A 15,076-nucleotide genomic window follows, 5' to 3' on the forward strand; every position below is an offset into this window, starting at 1 on the left:
TCCTAGCTCCTTGGGAGGCTGAGGCCAGGGAATGGAGAGTTCAAGGCTAACTGGGGCTGCACGCACTTGTGTATATGATTCCAGACCTGAGACCAGCCCTGGGCAGGTGCCAGGAAACAAACCTGGCAGGAATGCAGAACCTCAGGCCCCTCATGACTGAGAAACACCAAGCTAGCCCCCAGGATCCAGGGCAGCCGAAACATAGACTTGGGAAGGCCGATGAGAGGGAGCAGGGATTCCAGGTGTGGTCTATACCTCTGTGATCAGAGGTGGCCCCCATCTCATCCTTTCCCTGTCCTATGGGGGTCTGAAAGACAGGTGACCGTCCAGAAAACTGAACCTAAGGCCAAAGCTCAAGCTTCCCTGGAGCCATCCTAATGCCTCAAAGCTCCTGGTCCTGCCAAGTAGCCGGTTTCCTACTCTCTGTATATCCTCCAAGGCAGGGAAAGATGGCATTCCTCTGCCATGTGACAAATGAGAGGCCTGGGCTCAGGGTTGGGGATTATGGGTGACGTTTGCTGCCAGGCAGGACAGCACCCCCAAAAAGGGTTAAGGGTTACTGCTGACCTGAGATGATCTGGCCTGGAGGTATCATCAGTGGACTTCGAGTCCCACTGAAAGATTTCAGGTCCCTCCCAAGGACTACCTTCTGGGGGGATTTGGGACCATCTCAAAGGAACACGAGCTGTACCCAGGAAGCTCATGATTGGCCTCCACCCATGGCAGGAAGCCTGGATTCCACCACACTCAGGCCTTGGCCCTCTGCTGAGGAACATACACCAGCACCACCCTCACCCATGGTGGGGAGGAGCCCTCCTCTTGGGGCAGCTTTGATAGGATGTGGGCATGGGGTCACGAGCATCCCTGGGATAGAATCAGGAATGGAGAGGAAAACAGCCCCTCCCTTCTAGCTGGCAGCTGGGAAAGAAGCAGGTGGTAGCCCTGGCCCTCCTGGCCACCCTCAGGTCCCTGAGGCCTGACATTGAAAAGCAGGGACCCTCCCCACTTTCCTAATTCCCTACTCTGTGGAGAAAATGGGACCTTTACGTTCTTCTGCTGGAGAGCACTGGGTTCCTAAGACCGAAAATGAGGCAAAGGCATCATGATTGCCAGTCTGGGGTTTACAGACATCTTGTTCACAGGGGAAACCCTCAATAAACACGCAATCCTTCCCCTGCCCTCCCCCCTCTTCAGGCCTAGCCACCCCAGCAGCATCTCTCAGCAGGTAGCTAGGCAGGGGCCAAGCAAGTCAAGCACTCAGGAGAACCTGTGTGCAGGGACGAAGAAGAAACGGAGAGGGAGCCCAAACCAGGTGTGACCCTCTAAAGAGCGCCCCACACACACACATACACACCCCTTACTGGCAGCTGGGCCCAAGAGGGTGGTGGCAGGGAACTGGAGAGGTCAGCGGCTGTGAGACCACCACCTCCCCCGCCCCCAGCTTCCTATAATCCTGGGCCCACTCCCCCCCACAGCGCTCCTCCATGCCCCAGGAGTCTCAGGCTCAGCCACAGACAGAGAGCAGGGAGGACCTTCCCTCCAAGAGGAGGGACCGAAGGGTGGGGAGATGAACAGGGACCCACCGGGAGAGAGATGCCAGGCGGGCAGGCGGGCAGCGGGCGGGCAGCAGCGGACGTTGGAGACCGCTGCAGAGGAGCCGGGACACGACTGGCTGGATGCTTGTAGCTCAGTCCCTCTGTCCATCCAAGGCGGCTTCTCTCCGGGCGGTTCTGAGGCCGGGCGGGCGCTGTTAAAAAGCTTTTTATGTGTGTGTGCGTTAATCACATGATTGCCGTTCACCTGTATTTCGAACAAAGACAGCTCACTGTTTCAAGGCCCCGAACAAGAGTCTGGGCACAGGGAAGAGAAGGGAGGCGGGGGGAGGAGGGTTGGCAGCGCCGGGGGTGGCGTCGAGGAAAACTGGGGGGAGATTGTCCAAGGCCAGTGAGCGAGAGAAAGAGAAAACCCTTATCAAACTCCTAATTCACTGGGCTCTGCAGCCCCAGACACACTGGCCCAATTGTCTGACTGGTTGTGTGTGCGCAAGCATGTGTGAGTGTGTGTTACCAATGTCTGCCACCCCCTCGACATGCCTTTGCCCCGTGTGACTATCTCATTGTGTTTCACTCTCCACCCTGGGGCCTTCCCAATCATGAGGCCTTGATTCTCCAGACCCCAGTTCCAGCCTGACTCCAGACAGCACCTGTTTGGCGTGGGCCTAGGACCTTGCCCAGCTAAGAGGGACAGAGAAGCCACATATTGTCACTGGTATGACCCAGGCTCCTCTGCTGTCCCTCCGTGGGCACCCTAGTTCTGCATAACCACTCAGCCAGGAACGACTGCCTTCACTGAGAAGGGAAAGGGACAATAGCCTATGGAGGTGTGACCAAGGAAAGAGATGAGGGGAAGGGACCCTGGGACGATGGGCAGGAAGAACAAAGGACGATAGTGAGGGGCAGAGGAAAGGGGGGGTCAGAGTCAGGGCAGTTCCTTTCTCAGTGTGGGACAGTGAGGCACTTCATGACATCTAGGGCTGGGACTCTTCCATCCTTCCCTGTCCCAGGAGACGAAGAGATCAGTGTGGGAGTGAGACCCCCAAAGTCCTCCATGTCCCCTTGAAGAGGACCCTCTCCCGCCCCGCCTCAGCCTCCTGTGTCTCTACCTTGGGCCAGTCCCCCTTTCTGAAGGCTGATATCTAGAGAGAGGGAATTATGGATTGAACCTAGGTATGTGTACGGGGCAAAGGTTGTTCAGCTGCTGACCTCCTTGTCAGGACCTCTGACTGTATACACTGAGAGAGGGCAGGAGAGGGTGACAGAGAGAGGCCATCCGGCAGCGGTTCCTAGCACACAGTGGGACTCAGTAGGATTTCTAAAATTAAGCAACACAGGCTGCCACCCTTTGAGATTACCGGCTTTCCTCACATCTCCCCCTAGTCCTTTGTAAACAGCCCATGCCACTACCTGAGGCAGAGGTCTAGGGTCCCAGGCAACAGGTTCTGACTGTGCCACCTGCATCTCTCCCCTCCCAGATGTAAAGTGCCCCGATTCTCACACCAGCTGCCCAAACCCAAGCTTAGTCCAGGGAGACGGGCCTAGGCAGCAGTGCGGGCAGGGCTTGGGGGGGGGGGGTGAGCTGGGCAGAGTGGAGGCGTCCTGGGTGTTGGGGATGAAGGCAGCGCTGGAGGCTCCACCTTCTGCCCTTCCCTCCCTCCTTTTCCCCCCTCCCCTCCCCCTCCTTCCTTCCCCAGCCGTCTGCAGCGGCTCAGTCGCTCAGTCAGTCTCGGGCTGTCCAGCCAGGGTGTTTGGTGGTGAGGATTCAGGCTCCGTCCAGACGAGGCTGTGGCCTGAGGTTTAGGGCCCCCCAGCCCTTCCCTCCCAGTCCATCAGTGTCAGCCCCCCAGCCCCGACCTGGACCGCACACCTTGGGACACGGTTTTCCACTTCCTCAGGACGAGCCCCAGACTGGAGGAGAGGTCGGAGGAGGTGAGTGCGCACGTCTCCCCTGGGCCAGGACTGCCATCAGGGGTCTGGGTCCCCCCAGTTTGGGGTGGGAGAGGCTGACACCCCACAGGCTGACATGCACCCCCCACCCAACTTCCTTAAACTGTCAGGGCAGACGAGGGAAAGGAGAGTTGAGAGAAAAGGTGGGAAATTCCAGGGGCCCGGATTAGAGTCGAATAAAGGGTCCGTTTTTCTTCCTTTCCATCAACAAACCTCCACCCAAGAGGAGGTTTAAGGAAAAAACCCACCCACACCTAGAGACGGTTGGGATCAGGGGGTGGGAAGACATAGAGGCGGGACGCACCCACTTAGGGTCTGGCATGTGCGCGGGCCCAGGCCCGAGTGGATTTAGCGCGGGCAAAGAGGGCCGCCACCTCGGGGCTACATTCGCGTCCAGCCTGGGGTGGCGCACGGCGCCTCTCCATCGCGCCCTCCTTCCTGTCCAGGTGGGCGTTGGGCTCTTCGCGAGGACCCCGGCGGTGGGCCTGGGGGAGGCGGCCGAAGCGGCGGCGGCCAGGAGCGACATGGCGGAGGAACAGGACCTATCAGAGGTGGAGCTGAGCCCTGTGGGCTCCGAGGAGCCCCGCTGCCTGTCCCCTGGCAGCGCGCCGTCGCTGGGACCCGACGGCGGCGGCGGTGGCTCGGGCCTGCGAGCCAGCCCGGGGCCCGGAGAACTGGGCAAGGTCAAGAAGGAACAGCAGGACGGCGAGGCAGATGATGACAAGTTCCCTGTGTGCATCCGCGAGGCCGTCAGCCAGGTGCTCAGCGGCTACGACTGGACGCTGGTGCCCATGCCCGTGCGTGTCAATGGCGCCAGCAAGAGCAAGCCGCACGTCAAGCGGCCCATGAACGCCTTCATGGTGTGGGCACAGGCGGCGCGCAGGAAGCTGGCTGACCAATACCCGCACCTCCACAATGCGGAGCTCAGCAAGACGCTGGGCAAGCTTTGGAGGTGAGCCTTGCCCCGCCCCAGCCCCACAGACCCTAGCTTCGTGAGTATTAGGGCTAGCCTGGGGCCCCAGAGTGGGATCGCCCAGGCCCCTCTCCTAGGGGAGGCCAACCATCTCTTTAGAAGACCAGATTTGGTGACCTTGCCCACCCATCTACCCAGAGTGCTCCTGGGGGACTCTTCGGGCAGCTCGCCCTGGAACTCAGAACCCCAGCGGCCTAGGCTGGGCCTCCCCATCCTGAGACGGCGGACAGGGAGGCGCCCCCTCGTGGCTGGAATTCCGTGGGTGGTGGGCAGGGAAGATAGCGTGGTGGGACGCTCTGATGACCTCCACTCAATCCCACATTCACACACTTGGGTGCCGCTGCCACCCGTTTCAGTGGTCGGGAGACTGTGGGAAACTCTGGGAGAGAATTGGTCTTGCTGTAGCCGCTGCGCCACTGAAGCAGCCAGATGGAGAGCTTGGGGGAGGAGGGGCTGCAAGGAAAACAAGAAACCCAGAGAAAGCAGGGGTCCCTGCTCCCGCTGCTCTGGGAGACCTTCCCGACCCCAGCCTCTGCACTGAGGGCTTCCTTATTCCCAGGAGAGGGCACGCAAAAAGAGGCCTTCTCGTCCAGTTATGTCTCCCAGCCACCAAGCTACTCGCTCTTTTCCACTTTCTCCAGCTTTGGCGCCATCTTCCCTCCCTGGGCTCCACCCAATGGTTGAGCAACCTCTTCCCCAAACTCAAGAACTGGAGCTGAGCACCCTAGCCAGGAGGAAGCCTGCTTCCTGCCAGGGTCCCTCAGAACCCTAGGCTGCCTAAGCTGGTCCTCAAGCCTCTGGCAACATTTTCCCAGGGAGCAAGTTTGACCCTTGTACTCACCTGGACAGTCCCAGATGTGTGGAGCACCCCTACGTGCCACAGGCACCCTGGGCCAGGTTCAAAGGGAACAAGGGCTCCAACAGGAGCTAGATTGCTGAGGTCACCTGATCCCCACTAGACTTTCCAAGAGACAGACCCAAGAGGCCCACACTGCCTAGGTCAGTCAGCGACAGAGTCCAGTCACGAATTCTTGTCAGAGGCTATTCCCCATATTCTCTCTGGTGACAGAGGTCACACTTGACTCTCTGGAGTGGTCTGGAGCGGTGGGGGTGGGCAGAGAACAGGAAAATGGAGGGGCTTCATGCTTGAGGAGACTTGGGGTCTGTCAGAGGAGCCGGCTCCTTCCACTTTGTTGGCCTGGTGTGAAGGCCATAGGCCTTGAAGTAGCAGAAGGAGCAATCCGTTCCCTAAGAACAGAGCGATCTGCAAGAAGCTTCCTGACCTGCACTTGCCATGTGCTTGCCGAAGGCCCAGCACCCCTCCCCCAGCTTCCTCGGCCCTCAGCCCTGACCAGGCAATAGCTGGATAGCCAGCCACTGTGAGCCTGGAGCCCAGCTCTGCTCAGGAAAGCAGTGGCGGCTAACTCCTTTGTCCAAGGTCCGTCTAGGTGTGTAATAGCACTGAGAGATGGACCCCCCAGCTCTCCAACCACCATCTGTTGCCAGGGTTTATGAAGTCCCTCCGTTGTCCCTGTCCCAATTCCCACTTTAGAACCCTTGACTTAGTCCCCTTCAGGCAGACTCATCCCTGGCTACCACTCAGACTGTGTCCACAGCGTTCCACCTGGGGCAGGTGAGGCAGGAGAGCCCGGATGGCCGAGGACCCAGCCCAGGGGTGGGAAGTGGCAAAACAATGCCAGGGAGCCAAGACTGTGTCGACGGGTGGTGGCTGCTTAGGCCCTGGATGGGGGTCCTCAGGCATCGGAATGTGGGCTGAGCTTGCCAGTTGCTCCAAGAGTTTGAACACACTTTTTCTAAGCTCGTGCCTCTAAGGACATTAGGAGCATAGATGGTTGGGTCGACAGAACTGAAAAGCAGCCGAAAACATGGACTGAGAGAACTGTGCATGAGTCTGGGACCAATGCACTTGAACACAGGTCTTGGGTGGCCGTGTGAGCACTTGGCACACTAAACTTGGCTGCCATCTGGGGAGGAACCATTACGTGCTGACCTGTGGGATGTTCGGTGCTGTTTAACCTGTACGGAAAGTACAGTCTGAGCCAGGAAACTGAGATTAGGCTGCAGCAGAGCTCCTCCTGTAGGGGGCTCATTGGCCTCTCCTGCCCCGAGTCACACAGGCTCTTGACCACATGTTGGCCTGGTAGGAGGACACATATAACAGCGGCCAGTGCCCCACTAGGAGCTGCCCACTATGCTGGGAATCAGCCTCCCTTCTCCGTCCACCCATCACAAACCAAGAGGCAGGTAGAAAGAAAGGGAACAAATGAGGACCAAGCTGGCCCGGGAGGTGGGGGGAGCAGTGGAGAAGGCCAGCTCTGAATGTGAGGGTTTGTACGCTAAGATTGGCGCTAGCGCCACGGCACCCCCAGGTTTCTGTTAGGGCTAACTGGGTACAGTACGGCTTGGGAGGTGATGGTAGGCTCCAGTATTGTAATCTTCCTGCACTTCTGGTATGTGGGGCCCTCTCCCACATTCCTTGTCGCTTTCTTGGTGATTTCAGGTTGCCCGCCAGGCAGGGGACACTGAGAAGGATAGGAGATTGTCTGGTGTCACCAGCCACCCCAGGAGCATCTGTAATAGGTCCATGCTGACAGGACCCCACCATTCTGCTCTGTAGTTCTTTCTAAGGCCTAATCTTGGGGGTCTCCACCTATCCAGAGAGTGTACTAACTCTAATGGAGTCTGGCTCAGCTAGAGGGTCCTTTAGGGGAATGCTGGGAGGGTGCAGGGCAGACCAGGAGGCTAAGCTGCAAAGGAATGCTGCTGCTGGCTAGAAAGTGCCTGGCATAACCAGCCGGAGAAGGGGCTTGGTCTTCTGTTGCCTAGGAGAAGAGGGCACCAATTGGGTGTGCTGGAGGGAGAGAAACCCTTAACGTGGACCAGTGGTCCCTGTGTCTGAAGTCTATGGATCTGTTCTTTCCCCCTATTTAAGGTGCCCCACTCTGTCTTCCTTACCCTGGGGCAGGCAAGTCCTGGTACCCTCCGCCCTCCGCCCTTCAACTTTGACCTGAAGCTGGAGTCGAATGGGTGGGGGCACAGCCATGAGGGCTTCTCCAAGTCATGGGCTGGCCTCAGTCTGTCCCAGAGTCTGGGAAGAGACCCAAGATTCCTCTCCCTTCTGTCACTCCCAGGTCCAGACACAAGATCTCTCTCTGGAGACAGTGCCTCCGTATTGAAGGGGCTCACACTTAGAATGCTCAGCCCCACCAAATAGAAATTTCACCAAATCATTTTTCTGGACTTGAGGATCTACTCTTGGGCTGTCCCGTGCAGCTCCTCCCCAGGCACCATCAGAGTAGCCCCTATTTCCTCTAGGTCCCCCCCCTCCCCAGGCCTAGGCACTTCGTGTATTTATATATATTTCTGGTGACCCCACACCCGGGTGAAGTAGGTGTTATCATCCTCGTTTTATAGGTGAAGAAACCCGGACTCAGAGAAGTAACTTGTGCAAAGTCTGGCACACAGCTAGTAAGTAGCAGAGACTGGGTTCCTCCGCAGCCGTCTGCTTCTGTCCGCACGCCTCCAGGTGTGCGCCAGGGAGCTCGCCCTTCAATGGGGCTTCAGTAACAGGAACGACTTCCCTCTGCTCGCACTGACACCTGCCCCTTGTAACTCCTTTTTGACTGCGTGCTTGGAGGCTGGTGGCTCCTGGTGTCCTCTAGCCACTGAGAGGTAGGGGACAGAGATCACAACCACCTCAGACTGGGGCTCCTTGGCCTGGCATTTTCTAACCACAAGGCACAGTCCTACATTGGCCCTGCCCTCTGGGTTCCCCACCCCAGGAATGAAGTTCAGAGGGAAGTTCACCCGGGTGCCCTAGCACTCACTAGCTCTGCTGTCCTCCACCTCCAGGCTACTGAACGAGAGTGACAAGCGCCCCTTCATTGAGGAGGCCGAACGGCTCCGCATGCAACACAAGAAGGACCACCCTGACTACAAGTACCAACCTCGGCGGCGGAAGAATGGGAAGGCAACCCAGGGGGAGGCAGAATGCCCAGGCGGGGAGGCTGAGCAAGGAGGGGCTGCTGCCATCCAGGCCCACTACAAGAGTGCCCACCTGGACCATCGGCACCCGGAAGAAGGTTCCCCCATTTCAGACGGGAACCCAGAGCACCCCTCAGGTGAGTGCTGGGTCGGGAGCTACCAGTGTGCTGTTGGCAGAGCTGTAGTGGGGCTGGGAGAAGCCAGGCAGTGGAGAGTTCCCTAGCCTGAGCTGAGATCTGGGAAGGGCTGGCCAGGGGTGCAGCTCCTCCAGCTGGAGGACAGAACCCAGAGGCAGCTCAGTGGGGATTCTGGTGCTTTTGAGAAACGGTTGATCAAAAGTCAAAAACCAAACAACAAACAAACAAAAAAGACAGGTGGTGGTGGTACACACCTCTAATTGAGGTAGAGGCAGGTGGGTCTCTGAGTTCGAGGCCAGCCTAGACTACAGCGTGAGTTCCAAGGCTATGCAGAGAAACCCTGTCTGGAGAAACCAGAGGTAGAAGGCAGGCAGGGTGAGTGATCAAACATGGGTGGAGAGGAAGCCACTGCCTCTTCCGGCGCCTGCCCTAGGGTGATGCTGAGCACATGCCACGGAGGGGCCTACGTGGCCCATTCCTATTTACTTCTCCCTAAGGATGCGAGCTGACACTTAGCATGCCAGGCTGCCTTGTGTGTGTGGACCCCTTCCACCAGCCAGTCAGCCTGAAATGCTGTGGTGAGGTGAGCAACTCTTCACCAGTGTCCTGTAGATGAGGAGACAGGAAAAAGAACCTGCTCCTCAGCTGAGGTCTGAGCCCAGCTGGTGGGACTCTGCGGGCGATGGGTTGCTTGTGTTCCTCATGAGCAGAGCGCCAGTGTGACATGCAGGAAGTACTCAAGAGAGTAATGAGCTCCTCTGGCTTCAGCAGACAAGCTAAGTCCTCATTGTGTCAGGAGCCACCAAGAGAAGCCCATGGTCCCTGGCTTAGGAGCCCGCAGTCTAGAGGAGGAGTTGGGATGGAATCGAGTGAATGACATACAGGAAGAAACTAGCATAGGAAAAGCCTCTTTGAGACTCAGGCGGCAGCATCTATCTGTCCAGAAACCATACAACTCCAGGCTGTAATCACAGTAGGCTTCCCGAGATGCGGTATCTAGGCTCCCTGGTCTCATCTCCCCAAGATGTGGTATCTAGGTTCCCTGGTCTCATCTCCGCTTTACTGACAAGCTGCTTAAAGGAAGATTGAGGGTTTGCCTGGGGTCACACAGTGAATGACAGAGCCAGAATTCAAGCCTTGGTAGGTCTCCTGAAGTCTGCAGCCCTTGGCTAATGAGGGACTTGGCACTGCCTCCAGTGACGGCTGAGGTGCAATCTGCCCCGGCAGCTGCGGGCCTTACACTGCTGTGCCATGGATTTGCTTCTCTGTGATGGGATGCTCGGTCCAGTCACCTTCCTTCCATGCAATCTCATCATCGGAGCCTCTGGGGCATTCAGATGTCCTTTGAGACTCCCCCAAATCCCTGAGACAGCAGGTGGCTTCCTTCTCTTGTCCCCTCAGGCCTTTGCACGCGCCTTCACGCAGCACCCACTATTCTAGAACCCTGTGGGAGCTCTTATCTCTCCGTGGCTGCAAGCTTTTGGAGACAGGGCCCGATTTTATTTTCACTTCTTCCTAGGATCTGGCACACCGCCTGGCACTTAGCAGTGCCCTGAGCATTTGTTGAGATGTGTGGATGAGAAAGTTAACAGGCAAAGCAAAGGGGGGCAGTAATCTAAGTGCCCCCTTGAGCAAGGGCCAGCAGGGCAGGGAGTGGCCAGGTTCGAGGTTGCATTGCAGAGGACACAGTGCTGCTTGGAGGTGGTAAGAAGTAACAGTCCAAAGTAGACAGGTCAGACGGGTTAGACAGGGAGAGTGACCAACAGATGTCAAGGGTGCTCTGAAGAGCAGGCAGGGCCCAGAACGATGGCCCAGCATGACCCAGTAGCCTTAGCCATTAGGCAGCACGTCTGGTCTTAGCGGTCAGCATCCTGTTGCCTGGAGGTGAGCCACGAGGCCTTCTAGGGTCCATTTGCCTCTAACCTGCTCATTTTCCCTCCTCTCTCTCTCTCTCTCTCTCTCTCTCTCTCTCTCTCATCCAGGCCAGAGCCATGGCCCTCCTACCCCTCCAACCACCCCAAAGACAGAGCTGCAGTCCGGCAAGGCAGACCCCAAAAGGGATGGGCGCTCCCTGGGGGAGGGCGGGAAGCCCCACATCGACTTCGGCAACGTGGACATCGGAGAGATCAGTCACGAGGTAATGTCCAACATGGAGACCTTTGATGTGACTGAGCTGGACCAATACCTGCCACCCAATGGGCACCCAGGCCATGTGGGTAGCTACTCAGCAGCTGGCTATGGGCTGGGCAGTGCCCTGGCTGTGGCCAGTGGACACTCTGCCTGGATCTCCAAGCCACCAGGTGTGGCTCTGCCCACGGTCTCGCCCCCTGGTGTGGATGCCAAGGCCCAGGTGAAGACAGAGACCACAGGCCCCCAGGGACCCCCACACTACACTGACCAGCCGTCGACTTCCCAGATCGCCTACACCTCCCTCAGTCTGCCCCACTACGGCTCTGCCTTCCCCTCCATCTCACGCCCCCAGTTCGACTATTCTGACCATCAGCCCTCAGGACCCTATTACGGCCATGCGGGTCAGGCCTCTGGCCTCTACTCAGCCTTTTCCTACATGGGGCCTTCTCAACGGCCCCTCTATACGGCCATCTCTGACCCTAGCCCCTCAGGGCCCCAGTCCCACAGTCCCACACACTGGGAGCAGCCGGTATATACGACTCTGTCCCGACCTTAGAGGGGGCCCTGCCACCACCAATCCCCACCTGGCCCCAGGGCCCCTTCCCCCAGCCTGTGTGCCCTGCTCCCTATCAGCCTCAGGCCTGGCAGGGGCAGTGAGGGAGGCTGAGGAGGCCGACAGCAGCTGGGAGGTTTCTGCCAGCTCCTGCCCTGATGCCCTCCACCCACCCCTGCTTGGGAGGCCCAGCTCTGACTGAGCTGGCAGGGGAGGAGTTGATGGCTGCCCCAGACTGAGGGTGAGGGACCACCTGCCCCTAGAAATGACCCTCTACCCCAGGACCCGAGAAGTCCTGCTCACTCCTTCAGGGAGGTTGGAATCATTAGGGTGGGAGACCTCATTCCCATTTCCTTCTTAGAAAGCAAGGGGCTCAGAGGCCCAAGAGCCACTGTGTCACAGTGCCTGAGAGACAGGCTGCCAGGGACCTGCCTCAAAGCCTGGAGCTGGCTCTGTCCTGTCCTAGAACTCATTGGGGACAGCTTTGAACAGCTTTGTGGGGCGTGGGCTGGGATACTCCATGGAAGCTCCTGTCCTTTCAATGCCCCCCCAACACCTGGACACAGGAAGGAACTGGCTGAGGTCCCCAGATTCAATTCTGTGTCAATAACCTTGTCTAACTGAGGAGAGCCCCACGTTCTTCCCCACCACTTCCCACACCTCAAGGCCCACCCCAAGTGAGGAGGCAGGGGCTCCAGGAAAGCCAGAGGCAACTCAACTAGTCTTCCCCTCGCCTCCTGGGTGTCAGCCTCAAGTCCCCAGGCTCAGAGTTAGCGCTGCACGGGCCCTAGTCCCAGAGCCCAGCACCCAGGCTGCTGGCAGCAGGCTGGACACTAAGCCCCTGCGTGTACATTCCACCCTCGCCCTGTGCCCTTCGCTCCAGCGATACCTTAATAAAGAACGTAGCTGTCTCCCCAGTCCACATGTAACACATCGCTGCCCCTTATTTATCTGCATAGTCGCCATGCTCCCGCCCTCCTCTAGCTATCCAGTCCCCATTAACTTGCATTAAGCACTCTGAGTAATAAAATCAAAACTTCTGGTCACCTGCTTGGTGGCCTGACCTGGCCTGTCTCTTGGTCTCTTACCCCATGCCTGTGCTTCTTCAAAGGTTTTCTGGGAGCGGCCAGGAGAGTGCAAAGGTGAGCGACTCCTAGGGTCTCCCCCCCCCCCGCCCCGCCCCGACATGGGGATGGTGGTTCCATAGAATGTGTGAATGGACCTTCTGTGGCCACACTTCTCCACCCATCACCTCCCCCAGCGCAAGAGATCTCTCTCTCTCTCTCTCTCTCTCTCTCTCTCTCTCTCTCTCTCTCACACACACACACACACACACACACACACACACACACAGAGAGAGAGAGACAGAGAGAGAGAGAGAGAGAACACTAGAATCCAGCTATCACAGCAGCAGGTTTGCGTGTCTACGCCAAGCAGCTCCATCCATTTGTGCTCCCCAAGAGTTTGTCCTCAGTAGTGGTCATGACCTATGCCACTGCCAAGCTCACCTCACCAAGGTCAAGAGGAATCTCTACCAAGTTGCTCTGACAGGAAGTGTTGATGACCACACATCTCACAGCAGCAAAGCTCACCCTGGTGGCTGGCTGGCTTTGCCAGGGCGTACATCCATTAGGCCTCCGAGGGAGTGGCTTCTATTGCCTGATGCTTTGGGAAGCTGGTGCCCTCCGGACAGCGTGTGCCCTGAACCACTTTCCAAGGTCTACTGTTCTACATCATCCCATCTCCATCAGTCCCTGGGCAGGTGGGTACTAGAAACACAACTCACCATTCCATCTAAACACTGTAACCAGTAAGTTCTTTTGGTTACCACCCCCAAACCGCTGGCTCCTTTGAAGCCTGGTATATGAAACCCTCGCTCTTTTTAACAATATCTAATGCAGCATCAGACCACCCAAACTATATGGAAGCTGTCTTTTTTTTTTTTTTTTTTTGAGCTTTATTAGACCTTTAACTGTTGGATGTGACTCATTGCTCCACCTTTATTAAATCTTGGGGCCTAGCTTCCCCTGAGCTAAGTCCAGGCATACGCATCTACATATCTGATTATCTTCACTGAAGGCACTAGGCTGGGATGTAAGGGGTAGGCTGGGGCCTGCATATGCCACTGAGTGCCCCTCCTCATCGGCGTGTTCCTCACACACGGACTACCTTCTTCACCCATCACAGGTGACAGGAGACTGACGATTCTCCAGGGGAAAAAGGGCTAGTGATCAGGGGCATTCCCTAGATCTACCAGGCCAGGAACCATAGACAAACTTCCTCTCCTGGCTGCAGATTTTCATCTTAGGATACCAGCACTGCCAGACATGAAACCACCTCCAACCAAGTTTTCCTGCTGACACTCACTTGCCCCTCTACTGAAAAGCAGGACATTTGTCCACTTCCGGTCTATGTATTGTTCCTGCTCTGGTGGGGAACTGTAGACAAGCTGGCAAGATGGAGGGGCCCCATCAAGGGGGTGGGGGCTGTTACCTCATGAGGTTGGTCATCCAGTCACTAATGGTGCAGGCAGCAGGGAAATGGCCATGGGGGAAGGCAAGTGGAAGCCAGCATTCATCCCTTGGAAGAGTTTGGATACACTCTGACACTGCAGAGGCTCCAGAGCCAGGTGTTTCTTTAAATGGCTGAGGAGATAACCTTAAACCTAAGGAGACACATTTTACAATGCTGGCAAGTGACAGACGCGGCCAGCTGAATGAGGTGCTTCCCAAGAACAGAATTAAAGGGGGGAGATGAGAGGAAAAGCACCCTCTTCCGGCTCCTTACACCCTATCCCCTAAGGGTTAACGCCCCCTCCTACCCAAGCTCCATCTCCCTTTAATCACATCTGATACTGAGCGGCCCAGCAGGGAACAAAGGCACCATTTAGAGAAATGGGCCGAGAGAGTGACCCCGCACTCTGGGGTGGCTGCCTGGATGCCGGCACAAAGACGGCATTTCAGGGCTGAAATTTCAGCACCCAGCTTGATTAAAGGATTCCAGAGGCTTGGAGGAGGGTGGTAGGGTGCGAAGTCTGTGACTCCCAGAATTAACCCCCATCCAATGCAGCAAGCACCCTCCTACTCTTGTGGCCACGCATCCTTCCCACCCTGACCAGGGTGCCCAGTCCCATGTGGCGTGCCATGACTCCTTGGAGTTGCAGTGGACCAGAGGTCTTCCTTCTAACTATGCCGGAGTCCATGGCTGCCTTCTTTTCTAAAACATTCTTAGACAAGGTCTCACGTAGCCCCGACTGACCTTGAGCCTCCTGCCTCCACCGTCCTGGGATTATAGGTGTGCCACACCATCCCCAGCTCCACACACATCTCTACTACAGGATGTGAAGGGGTGGGAAGTGGGATGCACAGAAGAAGGACCCTTGCGAGTGAAGCAGGAGAGGAACTAAGCTCAGGCTGAACCCAAGAGCACATCATCCTAGCTCAAGTCTGAGAAGCAGAGGCACAAGGTGGCAGAGCAAAGAGATGGCCATGGAGGGCATTATGTGAACTGGCCCGGGACAGAGCTGGACAGGTGCTTGGTCCTTGTTCCAGTTGCTGACTTGCCCAACAGGGCTCTGTCTGGGGACAGTGGGGGAATCACTGCACCCCCACACTTCCTGCTAGGGCACCACTCCTGAAAGGGGATCTGAGTCCTTGATAAGAGCTCGAGGCAGGTCCCCAGGAACAATGGCTGGCTTGATGAGACCTGCTCTGTGATACTCCTGAGAAGGGAGAAGCCCCTGCAGCCAGTCCCCACTGGAAAGGAAATTGGGGGT

At 57.2% G+C, this 15,076-nt stretch overlaps 1 protein-coding gene and 1 long non-coding RNA gene across 2 annotated transcripts in view; one reads left to right on the top strand and one right to left on the bottom strand.

The window, feature by feature from the left end:
* Positions 1-1,861, bottom strand: part of LOC125413416 (uncharacterized) — a 54,418-nt gene extending 52,557 nt beyond the window's left edge. Inside the window, exon 1 of the long non-coding RNA XR_015735637.1 lies at positions 1,584-1,861. This is a non-coding gene — a long non-coding RNA (uncharacterized LOC125413416). The remainder of the gene's footprint in view (positions 1-1,583) is intronic.
* A 1,424-nt stretch (positions 1,862-3,285) lies between these two features.
* On the top strand, positions 3,286-12,368 carry Sox10 (SRY-box transcription factor 10). The gene is made up of 4 exons (XM_087898986.1): positions 3,286-3,485; positions 3,950-4,455; positions 8,350-8,618; positions 10,601-12,368. The coding sequence occupies exons 2-4, from the start codon at positions 4,028-4,030 to the stop codon at positions 11,302-11,304; spliced, it is 1,401 nt and encodes a 466-aa protein (XP_087755112.1). The 5' UTR covers positions 3,286-3,485; positions 3,950-4,027; the 3' UTR covers positions 11,305-12,368.
* Positions 12,369-15,076: the final 2,708 nt, after the last annotated feature.

Source organism: Myodes glareolus, chromosome 19, assembly GCF_982192425.1.
Source record: "Myodes glareolus chromosome 19, mMyoGla1.1, whole genome shotgun sequence".
Lineage (NCBI taxonomy): Eukaryota > Metazoa > Chordata > Mammalia > Rodentia > Cricetidae > Myodes > Myodes glareolus.